The 15145-nt window shown below is 38.2% G+C and overlaps 1 protein-coding gene across 3 annotated transcripts in view; it reads left to right on the plus strand.

Moving 5' to 3' along the window:
• clcn6 (chloride channel 6) overlaps positions 1-15145 on the plus strand; it is a 39700-nt gene that overhangs the window by 1603 nt on the left and 22952 nt on the right. Inside the window, exons 2-10 of one of the 3 annotated variants that reach the window (XM_071540604.1) lie at positions 2741-2800; positions 2934-2999; positions 3407-3472; positions 3583-3649; positions 5241-5347; positions 7700-7826; positions 10074-10141; positions 10494-10552; positions 13914-14046. In XM_071540604.1, coding sequence (XP_071396705.1) covers positions 2741-2800; positions 2934-2999; positions 3407-3472; positions 3583-3649; positions 5241-5347; positions 7700-7826; positions 10074-10141; positions 10494-10552; positions 13914-14046 — 753 coding nt within the window. The remainder of the gene's footprint in view (positions 1-2740; positions 2801-2933; positions 3000-3406; positions 3473-3582; positions 3650-5240; positions 5348-7699; positions 7827-10073; positions 10142-10493; positions 10553-13913; positions 14047-15145) is intronic. The other 2 variants (XM_071540605.1, XM_071540606.1) reach the window with 2 other exon arrangements.

The raw sequence follows: 15145 nt of genomic DNA on the forward strand, positions 1-15145 counted from the left end.
CTAATCGATTAATCGTTGCAGCTCTACTGTTTTGTCTATGAAGCAGACAGGTTAAAGTATGAAACCCAAGTATATCAATTGTATGATCAATCATTCAAAATTTCCAATAATTCCTAACATCAAGGCGAAGCTGATGACAACATCACACAACCGCCAAAAATCAAGAAGACAAGGCAACCTGCTTACGCCTAAATGATTCTAGTCTCAGAGGGGGTAAATCTTGAAGTGTATGACATCCCAAAAAAAAAAAAAAAATCTCTCGAGCACAGACACTCAGACACACACACAGCTCCCCTTGAATGTCTCTCCACACTTATTTTAAGGCCTCCAACAGAACAGCAAGCAAGAATAACAAGTTAAACTAGACAAAACGATTTCCTTGTTCCTTCTTATACCCTAGTGAAACTCAGTGGGACATAGGGCAACATTTTCATGCTCTTGGGCTATGCTGCTGTGGCATGGAAAATGGATTGGAGTGCTCTGAATCTACACATATAGTAATTAATTTCAATAGGATTAAGTACTTGTCCTTAACTGCCCTACAGTGACAGCAGTTCTACTGGTCTACACATCGCCAAATGACAGACATGATATGATGTGTACATATTTAGTGCATTAGAGATTGATTTAGATCAATTTCTATCCATTGGCCAACTTTTGATTTTGTTGGGGCCGTGCTGATATTGCAGCGGTGCGCCACAGACAAACCTATGTATGGGACAGTGATGGAAGAAGTACTCTGATCCTTTACTTAAGTAAAAGTACCAATACAGCAATGTGAAAGTACTCCATTACAAGTAAAAGTCCTGCATGAAAAATCCTACTTAAGTAAAAGTACATAAATATTAGCAGCAAAATGTAGTTAAAGTATTAAAGTAAAAGTAGTGGTTTGGTCCCTCTGACTGATATTTTATTATATATGACATCATTAGATTATTAATACTGAAGCATCAGTGTGTAAGCAGCATGTTACTGTTGTAGCTGCTGGAGGTGGAGCTAGTTTGAACTACTTTCTATACAGTTAGCTAGTTTAGTCCAGTGGTTCCCAACCTAGGGGTCGGGCCCCTCCAAAGGGTCGCCAGATAAATCTGAGGGCTCGTGAGATGATTAATGGGAGAGGAAAGAAGAAAAAACAAAGTTCTGATACACAAATCTGTTTTCAGTTTTTGGACTTTTTCTCTAATCTTTCATTTTTTAACATTTATTGAAATGAAACCATGTGAGGTTTAGAGGGAAAAATCACTATTTGGTGGAGCTGTTAACAACTCATAGACATCTGAAATGTGACCCGACTACACACTGCTTTTTGTAAGACGTCAAAAGCCAAAAATGTTGGAAACCACTGGTTTCATCTTTAACAATGTGTTGTATTTTAAAAGCTTGTTATATTATCCATTGTGTCAAATCTCCATCTGAAAAGTAACTAAAGCTGTCAAATAAATGTAGTGGAGTAGAAAGTACAATATTTCCCTCTGAAATGTAGTGGAGTGGAAGTAGAAAGTAGTATGAAATGGAAATACTCAAGTAAAGTACAAGTATCTCAAAATTGTACTTAAGTACAGTACTTGAGTAAATGTACTTAGTTACTTTCCACCACTGGTATGGGAAAGTCATGCACGCGCATTTCAACAATGGGGAGTCAGTCAGTCAGTCAGTCAGTCAGTTAGGGACAAAGACTGTTGTTGCCTTGCTCGGCAGTCCAGCAAAAAATAAGGTGTTCTAATATCAAGTTTTGATAAACAACCTAGAATAAAAGTGAAATAAATTGCTCAGAAGCGTCAAACAAAACAAAAAAAGTATCAACACAATAGTAAAGGTAGCTTGCTTTTGAGCATTTTGAGAGCATCTTGCCTACTTACTGTGATGTATTCCCTGTTGAAACAGGGTATTGTGGTGTGACATAAGGTGGGAAGGGATCATTCATAAGTGCAAACCAATGGGATATCAGTTAAGGAGAGAAAGACACTTTTATTTGATGGGAAGGGCAGAGGGGTGGTGGTGTTCAAAAATCTATGATGGTTTTATTGGTTGAAATTTGTATCTACGCCTTCTCGTACACGATGAAGTCACCACTAAAGATTTTCCATTTTCCAGGAAGTAAAAGTAATGAGATTATGATATAAAAATTCAAGAAAATTTTTTTTTTTGGCATAATGTGAAGTAGGTGTATGATATGATGGAATGAGCTAAAAAGGTGAAAAAGCAATATTTCATTTCAGCGTAACTTTAAAGAAACGCTAGCTAACGTTAGCTAAAACTTAGCGGTAGATCATAAAAAAAGGCAAGTCAGCTCTTACACTAAACAAAGCCTAACCATAATTGTAATGTTAGTCAACATGCTTTTAACAATGTCGACTTAAACAAAAACTCACAGAGTAAACTAACTTCTAACCTTGAAATCAAACAAAGGTGAAATGAAAATGATAGCTAGCTAGCGGACCAACAAATCACAATACAAAGAAATTAAAACAGAAACAAATACAAACAAAAGAGAAAAAAAAGAGAATAGGCGCTCCAGTATCAAATTTTAAACAACTGAAAGTAAGAGTGAAATAAACCGCTCAGAAGGGCCAGCCAATTTTCCTATTGTTTCCTATTATTACCACTAGTGTCCAAAATTATCTTTTTGGCTCCTGCCAAGGGCTGGTAGACAAAAAAAAAATCCTACCACAAATAATTTTCAGTGGCCAAATTAATTCTAAACTCGCTTAATAAATTTTGAACTTTCCTTCTTTTCCAGGCAATCCTTGGGGAAATCCGAGATGAAGAAGATGAGATTCTACCCAGGAAGGATTATGAGGTGAGAAACTTGAGAGAAACCCTCATCTGGAGAGTTGCAATGAAGCTCTTCATATTTAATGGGTTAATGCGGCACCTGGGATACATTCATATTATTTGAAATTTGTGTTCAGCCTTTGTTTTTGCTTTAATAGAGCCTGGATTATGACCGCTGCATCAATGAGCCCTACGTGGAGGTTCTGGAGGTAATAGACAACAAGGTAAGATAACATGAAATTTTACTGATGCCTGTTGGGAAATTGGGTTATTGCAGCAGTAAATTGTTCTGGGATACAGCAAAGAAAAATAGAATGCAAATAACAATAAAACATATTGGGGGGAGTGTATATAAATATGGACCACTGACAATTCAAACACTGGAACATATTAAGTAAGTAAAGTTTATTGGTAACACTTAACTAACCCTTAACTTACTGTACCCTTATTGTAAAATAAGGGTACACTAAGGGTCACACGCGTGACAATATCCATACCTCATCATACGTGCATAATTAGAACTATGTGTTATCATACGTGTATTAGTCCTACAAGAAATGGATTGTGTGTTATAAGAGAGCCAATTTTACTACAGAAATGATTATATGAAGATATTCTCGTCTGCCAATAGAAAGCCAAAAAGTATGAAGCTGTGCGGTGGATACTGGTGTTCGCTATTGGAGTCACGGTTGGTCTGGTACGTGCTTTTGTGATATCTTGTTTTTTTCTTGCTAAATAAATATATACAGCTTCCGAATACGACATGCTGCAAATAAACAGGGAATTCTGTTTTCCCGTCTCTTTCAGATGGGCCTGTTTGTGGACTTTTTTGTACGCCTCTTCACCCGTCTCAAATTCACATTGGTCGGAAATTGTATCCTTTAAAACGCCTCCAGAAACTTCCCATGTGAAATGGAATTCCCCTGCACTTCAGTGTCAGTATGCCGCTACAACTCAGGATGCTCGGGTATTCTGATTTGAGTTGGCTCATGTAAATAGCACATTGTATTATATCCAATGATCTGCAGAAGCTCTTATGATCACGAGAACTCAAAATACAAAAATATAGCCGCAAGCGGCCATGAAAGGGGTTCAGGTCTTTTCTGAATGCTAGAAATGCCATTCCAGACAAGGCTATTGCATGGTTATTACACCATAGGCCCCGCCCACTTCCACCAATGATGACAAAACTTCTGGTTTTGACTAGTACATCCTCCCTGAACATATATACCAAATTTCATGCAATTTCATCATCGGGATTAGGAGATAGTTTTTTGGCATTTGTGGCGCCCCCTACTGTTCAATCTTAAAACAGGTTTGCACACATGGGTATTGATGATATCTGAACATATCCACCAAGTTTCATGATGATTGGACGATCGGTCATGAAGTTATGACAATTTAGCTGACAGGCCAGGCCCTCTCACAACTTCAAAAATTAATATTTTCAAAACTAAAGTCGATATCAAAAATCCGAAAAGAGAACTTGTAGAACTTGGTCCATACTGAGGCATGTTTATATCCTTTTTTTGTTGTTTTGTGGTCAGCATTTGCTCTGTGAGTTCACATCTTGAATGGTAATATTCAGAATATTCTGATTCTTGATGTATACAGTGATATACAGCAGTAGTTCTCAATGTGGGGCAAATTGATGAATTGTTAAACTTCAGCATTATTTCATTTACAAGACGTTAACACAATTAGAGAATGTAGAAGAATGACTGTTTTGATCACAGTTTCTCTGTTATCTCTCTACCTACAATACAGGGAGTCATGGAACATGGGCAAAATCATATCTAACAATAAAAATATTCTCAGATTTGGGTTCAAGAGACAAAACTTCATCCAATGGGGGCCCATGGCCATAATGTGGACTAAATTAGGGTCCTTGATATGAAAAAGGTTTAGAATCACTGATATAAAGTAGTAGGGCTGTGCAAAAAAATCTTGCAGTATTGCATTATTTTTTTCCATGATACTGTATCGATTTTCCCGCCCCTCATATCGATACATTAAAAAAAAATATTCATGTTTTAAACAGATTTAAAATGTCCTTAAATTTCCCTCAAATCCCTTTGAATTAAATAGTTTTTACTCAATTTGTCCGCTGAGTTATCAATATAATGTGATGTATATATTAGACTACCCAGGTGGTATACAGCAAGTTGTATTTTCAGCTCTATTTTCAAATTTTCTGTAAATTATGTAGAGTATTGCAATGTATCACAATATGTATCGTATCACAATGTATCGTGATACGTATCGTATCGTGACCCATGTATCGTGATACGTATCGTATCGTGAGGTCCTTGCCAATACCCAGCCTTATACAGTAGGTGACTGGGATATAGAGATGCATATAAACAGGGTAAGAGCAACTCTCCAGAATACTAAGTTAATACTAAATAAGTCAAAGAACTTTCCACGATGTTGGTGGTTTCTCTACCTTAACCAAAGCCTTCTAGCTGTGGAGGAGTGCAGTGAGAAAGGTTGCCTTGCTCTTTCTCTCCTGGAGCTTCTGGCGTTCAACATGACCTTCGTCTTCATCGCCAGTGTGCTCGTCCTCATCGAGGTAAGGCTGCTGAGTAGGGTTTTACAATATGCCATCATATTATGATATTTCTGAATTGAAGCTGCCAGTTCCCAAACAACACAACCAGTATGTACAGGGGAAACATGTAGGCATAGCCATTGCTTGATTATGCAACATGTTATAGGCACATCGCCAAAAGTGCTTGAGTAAGCATTTGCTGCATGGATTTCTTGGAATGTGTTTTTACGAACACACCCCTCTCACACTTCCTCTTCTATCTTGCAGTGTTACACAGTATAAATAATAATAGGAATCTTTTCTCTGAGGCACTTCCTTGGCATGGTTTGCTGAAAAAACAGGTTCAAACTTTTCTTACCAGTATCTGTCGATATCTATGTTTTTACCAATGTTTTTACATACTTTCACTTCATCCACACACATTTACGTTGGCGACAGGATCTAAATCAAACTTTTTTTTTTTTTTTTTGAAAGTTAATATGGAAGAGGAAAATTCATAAGTTGAAAAAGCATGTTGTCTCTCTCGTCCCTTTGATATCTTTGGTATAAAGCATCATAGTCTGGCCGGTTTGGTAAACATGACGTCACCTTATTTGGGGGCCATTTGGGGCCGCCAACATGTGAAGTTGCCTTGGGCAGCTTTAACCCACAAACTTTGTTAAAGGATAAGGCTGGTGTTTTTTAATGCATTTCTCACCGTCAACAAATCCTATGAAAATAACAAAATCAACAATGCGTTTGCTCTACTCCCGTTACTTTCTGATTTCCCACGTACCGTTTTTAGCCTTCAACCCGGAAGTCATTGGCTCCAATTTTAAGCTAAAAACCTTTAAATACAACTCACAAAGACATAGTTTACATGTGTAAAGTCGCTAACTGTTGCCATGAAAAGTCAGGTTGTTGTAGTTATTACCAAATCAAATTCAAATGGAAACAAATTCTTCATTACGCCGGGGACTACTTTCTGTGCTATGAAACGACTTTCCTGAGATCGCAAACGTGTTTACAGCCGGCTTATTAAGTTGTTTGAGGAAAAAGTGGGACACGGGACATAGCTTCATTGGGCATCGGCTACATGGACGAGACTCGTTGCTGATTTTGTTATTTTCATAGGATTTGTTGACGGTAAGCAATGCATTAAAAAATACCAGCCTTATCCTTTAATAACAAACTGGAGAATACAGAGTGCCAACTGTTACCTTGTGAATTTTGTGCACCAAATTGATTTTGTGGCACGAAATGCGTTTTTGTAAGTAGTAATTCTTTTCGTGCCTGAAATTCACTTTGTGAAATTTTATTTTGTGGATGAACATGAAAACTATTTTTATATTGTGGACATAATAGGCTTATATTTACAGTACTGTGTAAAAGTCAGAACCCAAACTTTTCTTTATTTAATTCCCAGTCAATCGGCCATTCAGTTATGCAGCACACATTTATTTAACAAAAAAAATTACACAAAAGGCCCCAACACTAAGAATGATATCAGGATTTATATCATCATGATTTAATTTGTCCACTCTTTACTTTTGTGCACCCTACTGCCACTTTAACTTCCATCCTTCCAATATTAAAACCAGCAAAAGTGTCTCACATTGTTAGCACACTTTCCCTTCAAAAGCATCACTAACATTCACACAAACAACTACCCAAACACACCTTAGCTGCTTTGCACATTTTATTTTTCATGTGCATCTAAAATGTCTAAAGGCGATATTTCTGATGAGATTAGATATAAACTTGAGATTAGATAATACACTATAAAATAATACAATACAGTAAGATAATATACTTGCAAAAGGAAGGTGAAAGTCAAAGGAAAATTAGTGAAAAAACATTGCAAGATGTAGAGATGAAAAAATTGATATTGTGCTTAACTGTGGAGGCTTTTGTGTAATTTTGTGCTAAATATGTGTTTCCTGCATTTTTTTTCTGACACTGAAAAATAACTTGCACTCAATGGCTGTTTTGACTGGAAATTAAACGAAAGACTGGTCTCTGAATTTTGTACTGTGAATGTATTTATTTATGTAGATTTATTCATTTTTATAACATTACCAAAGTTTATTTCGTGCTATGTCTCAAGCTAACAGTGGGTGCCCCATAAGAGAACAATAAATCTAATTCATAATCAAGTGATTCACACTCACATCTCGGGTATTTCGCATAAACGTGCCACATCTCTCCATGTGTGTTGTGAAGTCATTATAAAATGGCCTGAAACCATTTCTTCCAACTCTTAAGCATTTTCCTGGGACAAAATGGTCCTAGATCTTTTTTCAGAATGTATATGTGCTATTAGATAGTGCCATATCATACTGAAGCGTGGGATCATAACAGCATGTTATTGTCTTTTGATCTGCCGTTATTCAGCCGGTAGCTGCAGGCTCTGGGATCCCAGAAATCAAAAGCTACTTGAACGGGGTGAAGATACCCGGGATTGTCCGACTACGCACTTTCCTCTGCAAGGCTGTTGGAGTCCTATTCACTGTTGCTGGAGGTATAGTATGTAGTATACTGCTAAATGTGTACAATGAAGGCAAAAGTACTTAAAATATGACTGATATTTAGGGCTGTGCAAAAAAATCGATACAGCTGAGTATTGCAATAATTTTTTCCATGATACTGTATCGATTTTCCAGCCCCTCGTATCGATAAAAAAAAAAAATCATGTTTTAAACAGATTTAAAATGTCCTTAAATTTCCCTCAAATCCCTTTGAATTAAATAGTTTTGACTCAATTTGTCCGCTGAGTTATCAATATAATGTGATGTACATATTAGACTACCCAGGTGGTACACAGCAAGTTGTATTTTCAGCTCTATTTTAAAATTTTCAGTAAATTATGTCGAGTATTGCAATGTATCGCAAATATGTATCGTATCGCAATGTATCGTGATACAATCGTATCATGACCCATGTATCGTGATACGTCTCGTATCGTGAGGTCCTTGCCAATACCCAGCCTTACTGATATTATGATATGGTTATATATTTATCAGCTGACAGATAATTGGCGCAAAGGGCATTTGTCTGTTTTCTGTCACCTGATCAATGGGATGTACAGCCTGTCAGGGCAGTGAGAATAGTTACATTTACATGCGCACAATAATGCGATTATTGCCAATGTTCCCATTAACACAACAGTATGATTAAGCCTTTTACATGATTGTAAAGTTACAATAGTGAAGTGACGGTGTACACATGTTCTGACTGTTCCCTATTAATGCCAGTAAAGCTGAAGTGCTCTACATATTTTACTGTAACTACTGTACTCCAATGAGCATGTAAACTGAAATGGCTGGCTATAAAATGACAGGTGTAGTAGACAAAGTCAGCTTTTCAGAAATTGAGAATGTCCACATTTTTCATTGACATGTGTATATTTTGATATTTTCCAAAGCAGTCTTAGCAGGATCGACAGATATAGTATGTTTTTAAAGGCCAATACCAATATATCTGGATTGAAGTGACTGATAGCTGATAATTTGTGCCGATACTCAATATTGCTGAATTTGACCTTTTTCTTGCCAAAAACCAAGTTCAAAATGGCACAGTTGGAAATGCCAGGTTTTACCAGGACACTGATGATCATGTCGAGGGCTTGGAGCCAAAGGGGTGTAAGTGTGTTATAGTAGATTTTACAGGAGAGCCAAAACAAATTTTGATCACACTTGGATCAGCTGCCGTTACCACATACTAAGCACAATATTTTAACTTTTTGTGTTATCAGATTGAGCATTACTATAAAAACAATACTGCTACAGTTTAAGTTGAATTATATTTGTTAACTTTTTTGAAAATGGCAAAAGAGTGAAATACGCCTTTTTGGCACAAACATTGTCCCAATACAGCCATGCAGAATATGGGCGTATGTAAGTAAATAATTGTAAAACACATTAATTTTAGTACAAATCTAGCAATTACACTTCAATTAACACTGAAATATAAAACAAGATCAGAATGAATATCTTTATCTTGAAGTAATGCTCAGCAACTTTCACCAAGGCCTTTAAAATTGTAGGCTGTATGGAACATATCAAATTGATTGATACATTTTTTCTGTTAAAAACTTTTAATAAACGTCTACAGACATAAGGAACTACTTTTGATTCTAAACTACTACTTTTTTTTTCTTCTGCTAGTATAATACATTTTTGTATGTGTCCCAGGACACATCACTTATTGATGTGTCCCGGGACACATTCAAAGACCTGTAAAACTCCTCATAACACTGAGGGAGAACTTCAGCTACCAGCAGTCTTACTATCAGAGCTTATCTTGACCAGTTCACACTCCTAACATTATAAAATAACATTATGAATCTATAGGATTAAGTATTTGATGGGAATATTAGCATATTTACATCCATCTAATATTGACCTAGAATATTAATTAGGATATGAATAGGATACTAAAAATGATGTGATCATGCTGCCATGCTAGCATTACTTATGTCAGCATGCATTTTCAGTTGACCTAAGTGCTGTTAGAATCCTCTACCCACAATGCTTGTTCAGTGTCAAAAGTGGGGTTTTGCTTTGTGTCAAACAAAACCCTACTTTTACTGTTACGGCTTTCAGTTTTTGTTTAATTAAAACTTATGGGTCATGATTTCAGTTGTGTCCTTTTGGCACTGAAAAGATCTCACCGAGACCTTTCAATTGATATATAATACTCATATTCTCCCAAAATCACACTTACACCCCTTTGGACAGTGCCTCTGACTCTGTGTGTCTTCACTCAGGTCTTTTTGTGGGGAAGGAGGGTCCAATGATACACAGTGGAGCCATTGTGGGAGCCGGGCTTCCTCAGGTACAGAGCCACACATTCTGGATTGAACACCAACAAAGTGCCATGAACAGAACACATACATCTGCAGCAGTCATGTGATTATTACCACCACATGTATTCTTGTATATGCATATGATCACTATCTGAAATATCAGTATTTAGATTTAGAGTTCACTTTGAGATTCGCTTATATCAAGTGTATAATATCAAATACAGTATCACAAGTGGCATTTAGTTGATTCCGCTGTTAAATGGTCGACATCCACTGGTTGGGGATTTGTAAAGCTTACAGATTTATTGAGTGATTCATTTATTAGTGCAATAATGGTCCCATTATGGCTTGAGTGCACTCATCAGATATTACCTTCCTCAGTTTCAGAGCATCACTTTTAAGAAGATAAGATTCGATTTCCCCTACTTCCGCTGTGACAGGTATGGCTGTTGTACACACACACACCAAAATATTGTAAAACGAAATATCCACCTTAAAGTACACTGTTAAAAAAAACAGCTGTTGACGATGTACCTTGCTTTACTGGGCCCATTTTGGTCAACTATTCTTATTTCTGTGGATAACTGGCCAAATGTACTCGACATGACATCAGACAGCATACAGGCGAAGCGATTGGTCTCACTTAAGACTGCTTCCGTCTTCACTGAAAATACTTTTTTGACTGGGAGTCAATGAGTGTTTCACATTCAGACCAATATCTTTTTTCTGCGGCTTGTTTGATTTAGGCAAGATAAGGTCTTGCTGAACTACGGATACTGACATGAGATCCATACTTTAAATTAGGGATGGGGCATAATTTTTGAATTTTCGAATAGTCATTAAATTATAAAAAAAAAATCAAATAGTTTATGCGACTATCGTCTTGTCTTAAAAAGTATATTTTCATAGCTTGCTAGTAGTAAATAGCTATGGCTTGATTAGCCCCGAACCGGTCCTTCTCTTGTTTTAACGTTAAAAAGAGAGAAGCACCGGTTCGGGGCTTGATTAGCCCCTTGATTAGCCCCTTGATTAGCCCCCAAGCCACAGCTACTTAGCCGGACTAGGTAGCTGGCTTAGCTAGCTAGCTCTATGCTAACGTCTGCCTAGCTTGCTAGTTAGCCTGGCTAGCTAACGTCACATCACATTGCTAGCTTGCCTGGGAAGCTAAGCAGGTCTGGCTGTGGTTAGTCCTTGGATGGGAGACCACCTGGTGCTGGAAGTGGTGTTGGAGGACCAGTAGGAGGTGCTCTTCCCTCAGGTCTCATGAATAATATCCCCAATGCCCCAGGGCAGAGACAGGGACTCTGTCCTGTGAGTGAGCACCGTCCTTCGGAGGAGACGTTAAACCGAGGTCCTGACTCTGTGGTCAGTAAAGATCCCATCGGCACTCATCGCAGAGTAGGGGTGTAACCCTGGTGCCCTGGCAAAAATTCCCAAACAGGCCTTCCTTCCATCTTCCATCATGGCCACCTAATCATCCCTCGTTACCTAATTGACTCTTTCAGTCCTCTACTCTCCACTGAGATAGCTGATGTGTGGTGAGCGTTCTGGCGCAAACTGGCTGCTGTGCATCACCCAGGTGGGTGCTACACATCTGTGGTGGATGAGTTGAGCCCCCCCCCCCCCCCCCCCCCCAGCGCTTTGAGTACATAGAAAAGCGCTATATAAATGTAATCAATTATTATTATTATTATTATTAATATGGCTAGCCTAGTTCGCACTGTCCGTGTGTGTGTATGGGGGGTGATCTTCGAAGAATGGTCGAATAGTTCCCAGTGAATATCAAATAGTATTTTTGCTTGAAATGCCCATCCCTACTTTAAATTTGTAAGAAACATCTTTGTTTAGCAGGTGTGGTAATATGATAATATTGGAATTTTAGACAGTTGTACGCTTGTGAAAGGTGAATTCCCCACCTCTACATGTTTCTGCTTTATAGGGTTTCTATAGCTGGAATAGCATGTGCAGTATCTCTCCTTCTCCATTATCTTTGATGATGTTACATGGTATTTGCAGTGCAACTACAATGGTGTTTGATATCAAATCAGGTAAAAGTCGGGTTTTTTTTCAGTCAGAATCAAAGAGTGAGGGCTTCTTTCTAAAGCTGCCATTTTGCACCAACGTTTAACCATCATACAGGGAGAAATCCATCGTAGAAGAGGCAGAGAGGCCAATTTCTCCATCGACAGTAGCCTCAATAGACCTGCAAAAAACACATGCAAAAAAAACGGGTGTTATCTTTGATTCTGAGCTCTGTCTCGTTGAACGAATCAGTTCTGTTGTTAAAAATAGTTACTATCAGTTAAGAACCATTTCCAAACTCAAGCCAATTCTGTCTTTCAATGATATGGAAAAAGTAATTCATGCCTTCATTACATCACGACTGGACTATTGCAATTCCCTTTATTTAGGCCTTCCCCAGTCTTCATTAACTCACCTGCAGATGGTCCAAAATGCAGCTGCAAGGATGTTGACTGGTACTAAAAAGTGCGAGCACATCACCCCAGTCCTAGCCTCTCTTCATTGGCTCCCTGTTCATTTTAGAATTCAATTTAAGACCTTGCTGATTGCTTTCAAAGCTCTTAAAGGTCAGGTCCCATCTTATATCACAGACCTTATTCACTGGCACTCAGCTCCTAGGGGTCTTAGATCTGACAACAAATTTGTCTTGTATGTCCCACGGTCACGACTAAAACTAAAAGGTGACAGAGCCTTTGCAATTGCTGCTCCACGTGGAACCAGTTGCTGTTAGATATTAGATGTGCTCCCTCCATCTCTGTTTTTAAATCTAGGCTGAAGACACATTTTTGTTCCCTGGCCTTTTTGGCCCACTAATCTTTTAATCTGTTGTCATGTCTATAACTCTGTATTTTGTCCCTTGTTGTTGCTTAAATGTGCTCTAGAAATAAACTTTACTTACTTACTTACAATGCAATGCAGCCACAAGACATGTTGTGTTTAGAGGAAGGGGTGCGACTCTCACTTTTTCTCGACTGGAAAAACCCCCGCTCTGCTATTGCTATCACATGCATAACCCACAGCTAAATGCAGCAAGTTCACAGCCCTTCTTTGGGGCTGTCGAAGGGCATTCTGAGAAATGTAGGAAATTACTAACTGAAGTAGAAGTAGAACAGGCAGGCTGAGGGAAAGGGGGCACATCAAAATAGTAAAAGAACTCCTGAAACGCATTGAACTTCACAGATTGATGATATGTAACAGGAATCAGTGGACTTTTCCTTAATGCACTGCAGAATGATTGTTGGATATTAATATTAATATAAAGACAGTAGACAGACTTAGTGTTTGGCTGAAGTTTGTTGCTGTATTGCGGTTTGTGTCAGCTCAGCTTTTTTTGTGTGTGTACATAGTGAAAAAACTACCAAAGCGACACTTTGTATATTGATATACACAGTGGTTCTCAACGTGGGGTCCGGGGACCACCAGGGGTCCCTGATGGGGTTCCAGGGGGTCCCCAGCAAATTGATCAATTGTTAAACTTCACCATTATTTAATTTGCAAGAAATTAACACAATTAGAGAATGCAGAAGAATGACTGTTTTGATCAAAGTTTCACTGTTATCTCTCTACCTACAATATAGATAGTCATGGAATTCTGGACAAAATCATATCTAACAATAAAGATATTCTCAGATTTGGGTTCGAGAGTCAAAATCTCATCAAATGGGGGTCTAATGTGGCCCTAATGTGTACTAAATTTGGGGTCCTTGATATGAAAAAGGTTGAGAATCACTGCTGTACCATACTGTGCTGCCCATCATATTCTCTTAACCTGTTCTCCAGGGACAAGCGAGACTTTGTGTCGGCGGGGGCTGCCGCTGGAGTGGCTGCTGCCTTCGGTGCTCCCATAGGTGGCACTCTCTTTAGTCTGGAGGAAGGGTCCTCTTTCTGGAACCAGGCCCTCACTTGGAAAGTGGTATGTCACCTTATCCAGTGAGCTCCAAGAGGGCCCAGGACATTTCTGTTCCCCATGCAAACTCAATTTAGTTGTCAATTTTACCTCACTTTGTGTCCCTCAGTTATCTGCCGATTCATTTCCCACAGTGGCCTTGTATTGTTTGTAGTCGTAGCAAGGTGGGCCAGGCAACTACTCATTACTTATTTCAAAAGTAATGTTATTACTTTACATATGAATCTCTTGGAACAGTAATTTGTTACACTGCTATATTACTTTTCCATTACTCATCCTCTCTTCTTTCCAAAATCAGGATCAGTCAGTTTCCTCTCCTGTGAATGATCTGGATGTTGATGTCCAATGTTCTTGTTGTCTTTTTACTGGAGGAAATCAAAGTAATGGGAATACTTCCACCAGACAGACATTTTTTTTAAAATTTCTCACTAAAGTAGCGGGAATACTTACACCCAGAGAAAGTCAACTTTTTTTTACCATTACTCAGGGTTCCTACCCGGGTCTGGAAAGTCTGGAAAAGTATTAAAAATGAATTTGATCATTTCCAGGTCTTGAATAGTTTGGGAATTTGAAAAAATGTCTGGAAAAGTATGGAAAATGTTGTGGTTCAGGTCCGATACACACATAATTCTAGCTTTTATGGTGTTGTAGACCCACTTTGAGTCCACAGTTTTTGTTGATGTGAAGAATAATGTTCAGATAGAGGGACGCTCTTATTACCCAGCCCCCGTCAGCATGCATTATATCAAATACCGACCAAAATCAAATCCAGTCAAGAACATAGGGTCTGGGAAAAATGTGGAATTTTAAAATGGAAACCGTGTAGGAACCCTGCCAATCATCTCACATATTCTGATATTTGTCACTGTGAAGAACAATCTTCATCTATACAGTGATATGACCTAGTTAGCAGGGGCAAGATGTCTATCTGCGTAAATCATATTGAACACCAGACAAAATCTTCAAAATAAATCAAGGTCTGGAAAAAGTATGGAATTTTTTTAATTGAAAATGTGTAGGAACCCTGATTACTTATCAAAGCTAGCTTCGGTTGAGAGGACGATTAGAGGAGGCAATAACAAAATGAACAGCTTTTTTGGTCAGT

This window comes from Centroberyx affinis, unplaced genomic scaffold (genome assembly GCF_046629955.1).
Source record: "Centroberyx affinis isolate AG114_WGS23_722 - 3 ecotype Tasmania unplaced genomic scaffold, CSIRO-AGI_Caff_v1 ptg003696l_1, whole genome shotgun sequence".
Taxonomy (NCBI): domain Eukaryota; kingdom Metazoa; phylum Chordata; class Actinopteri; order Beryciformes; family Berycidae; genus Centroberyx; species Centroberyx affinis.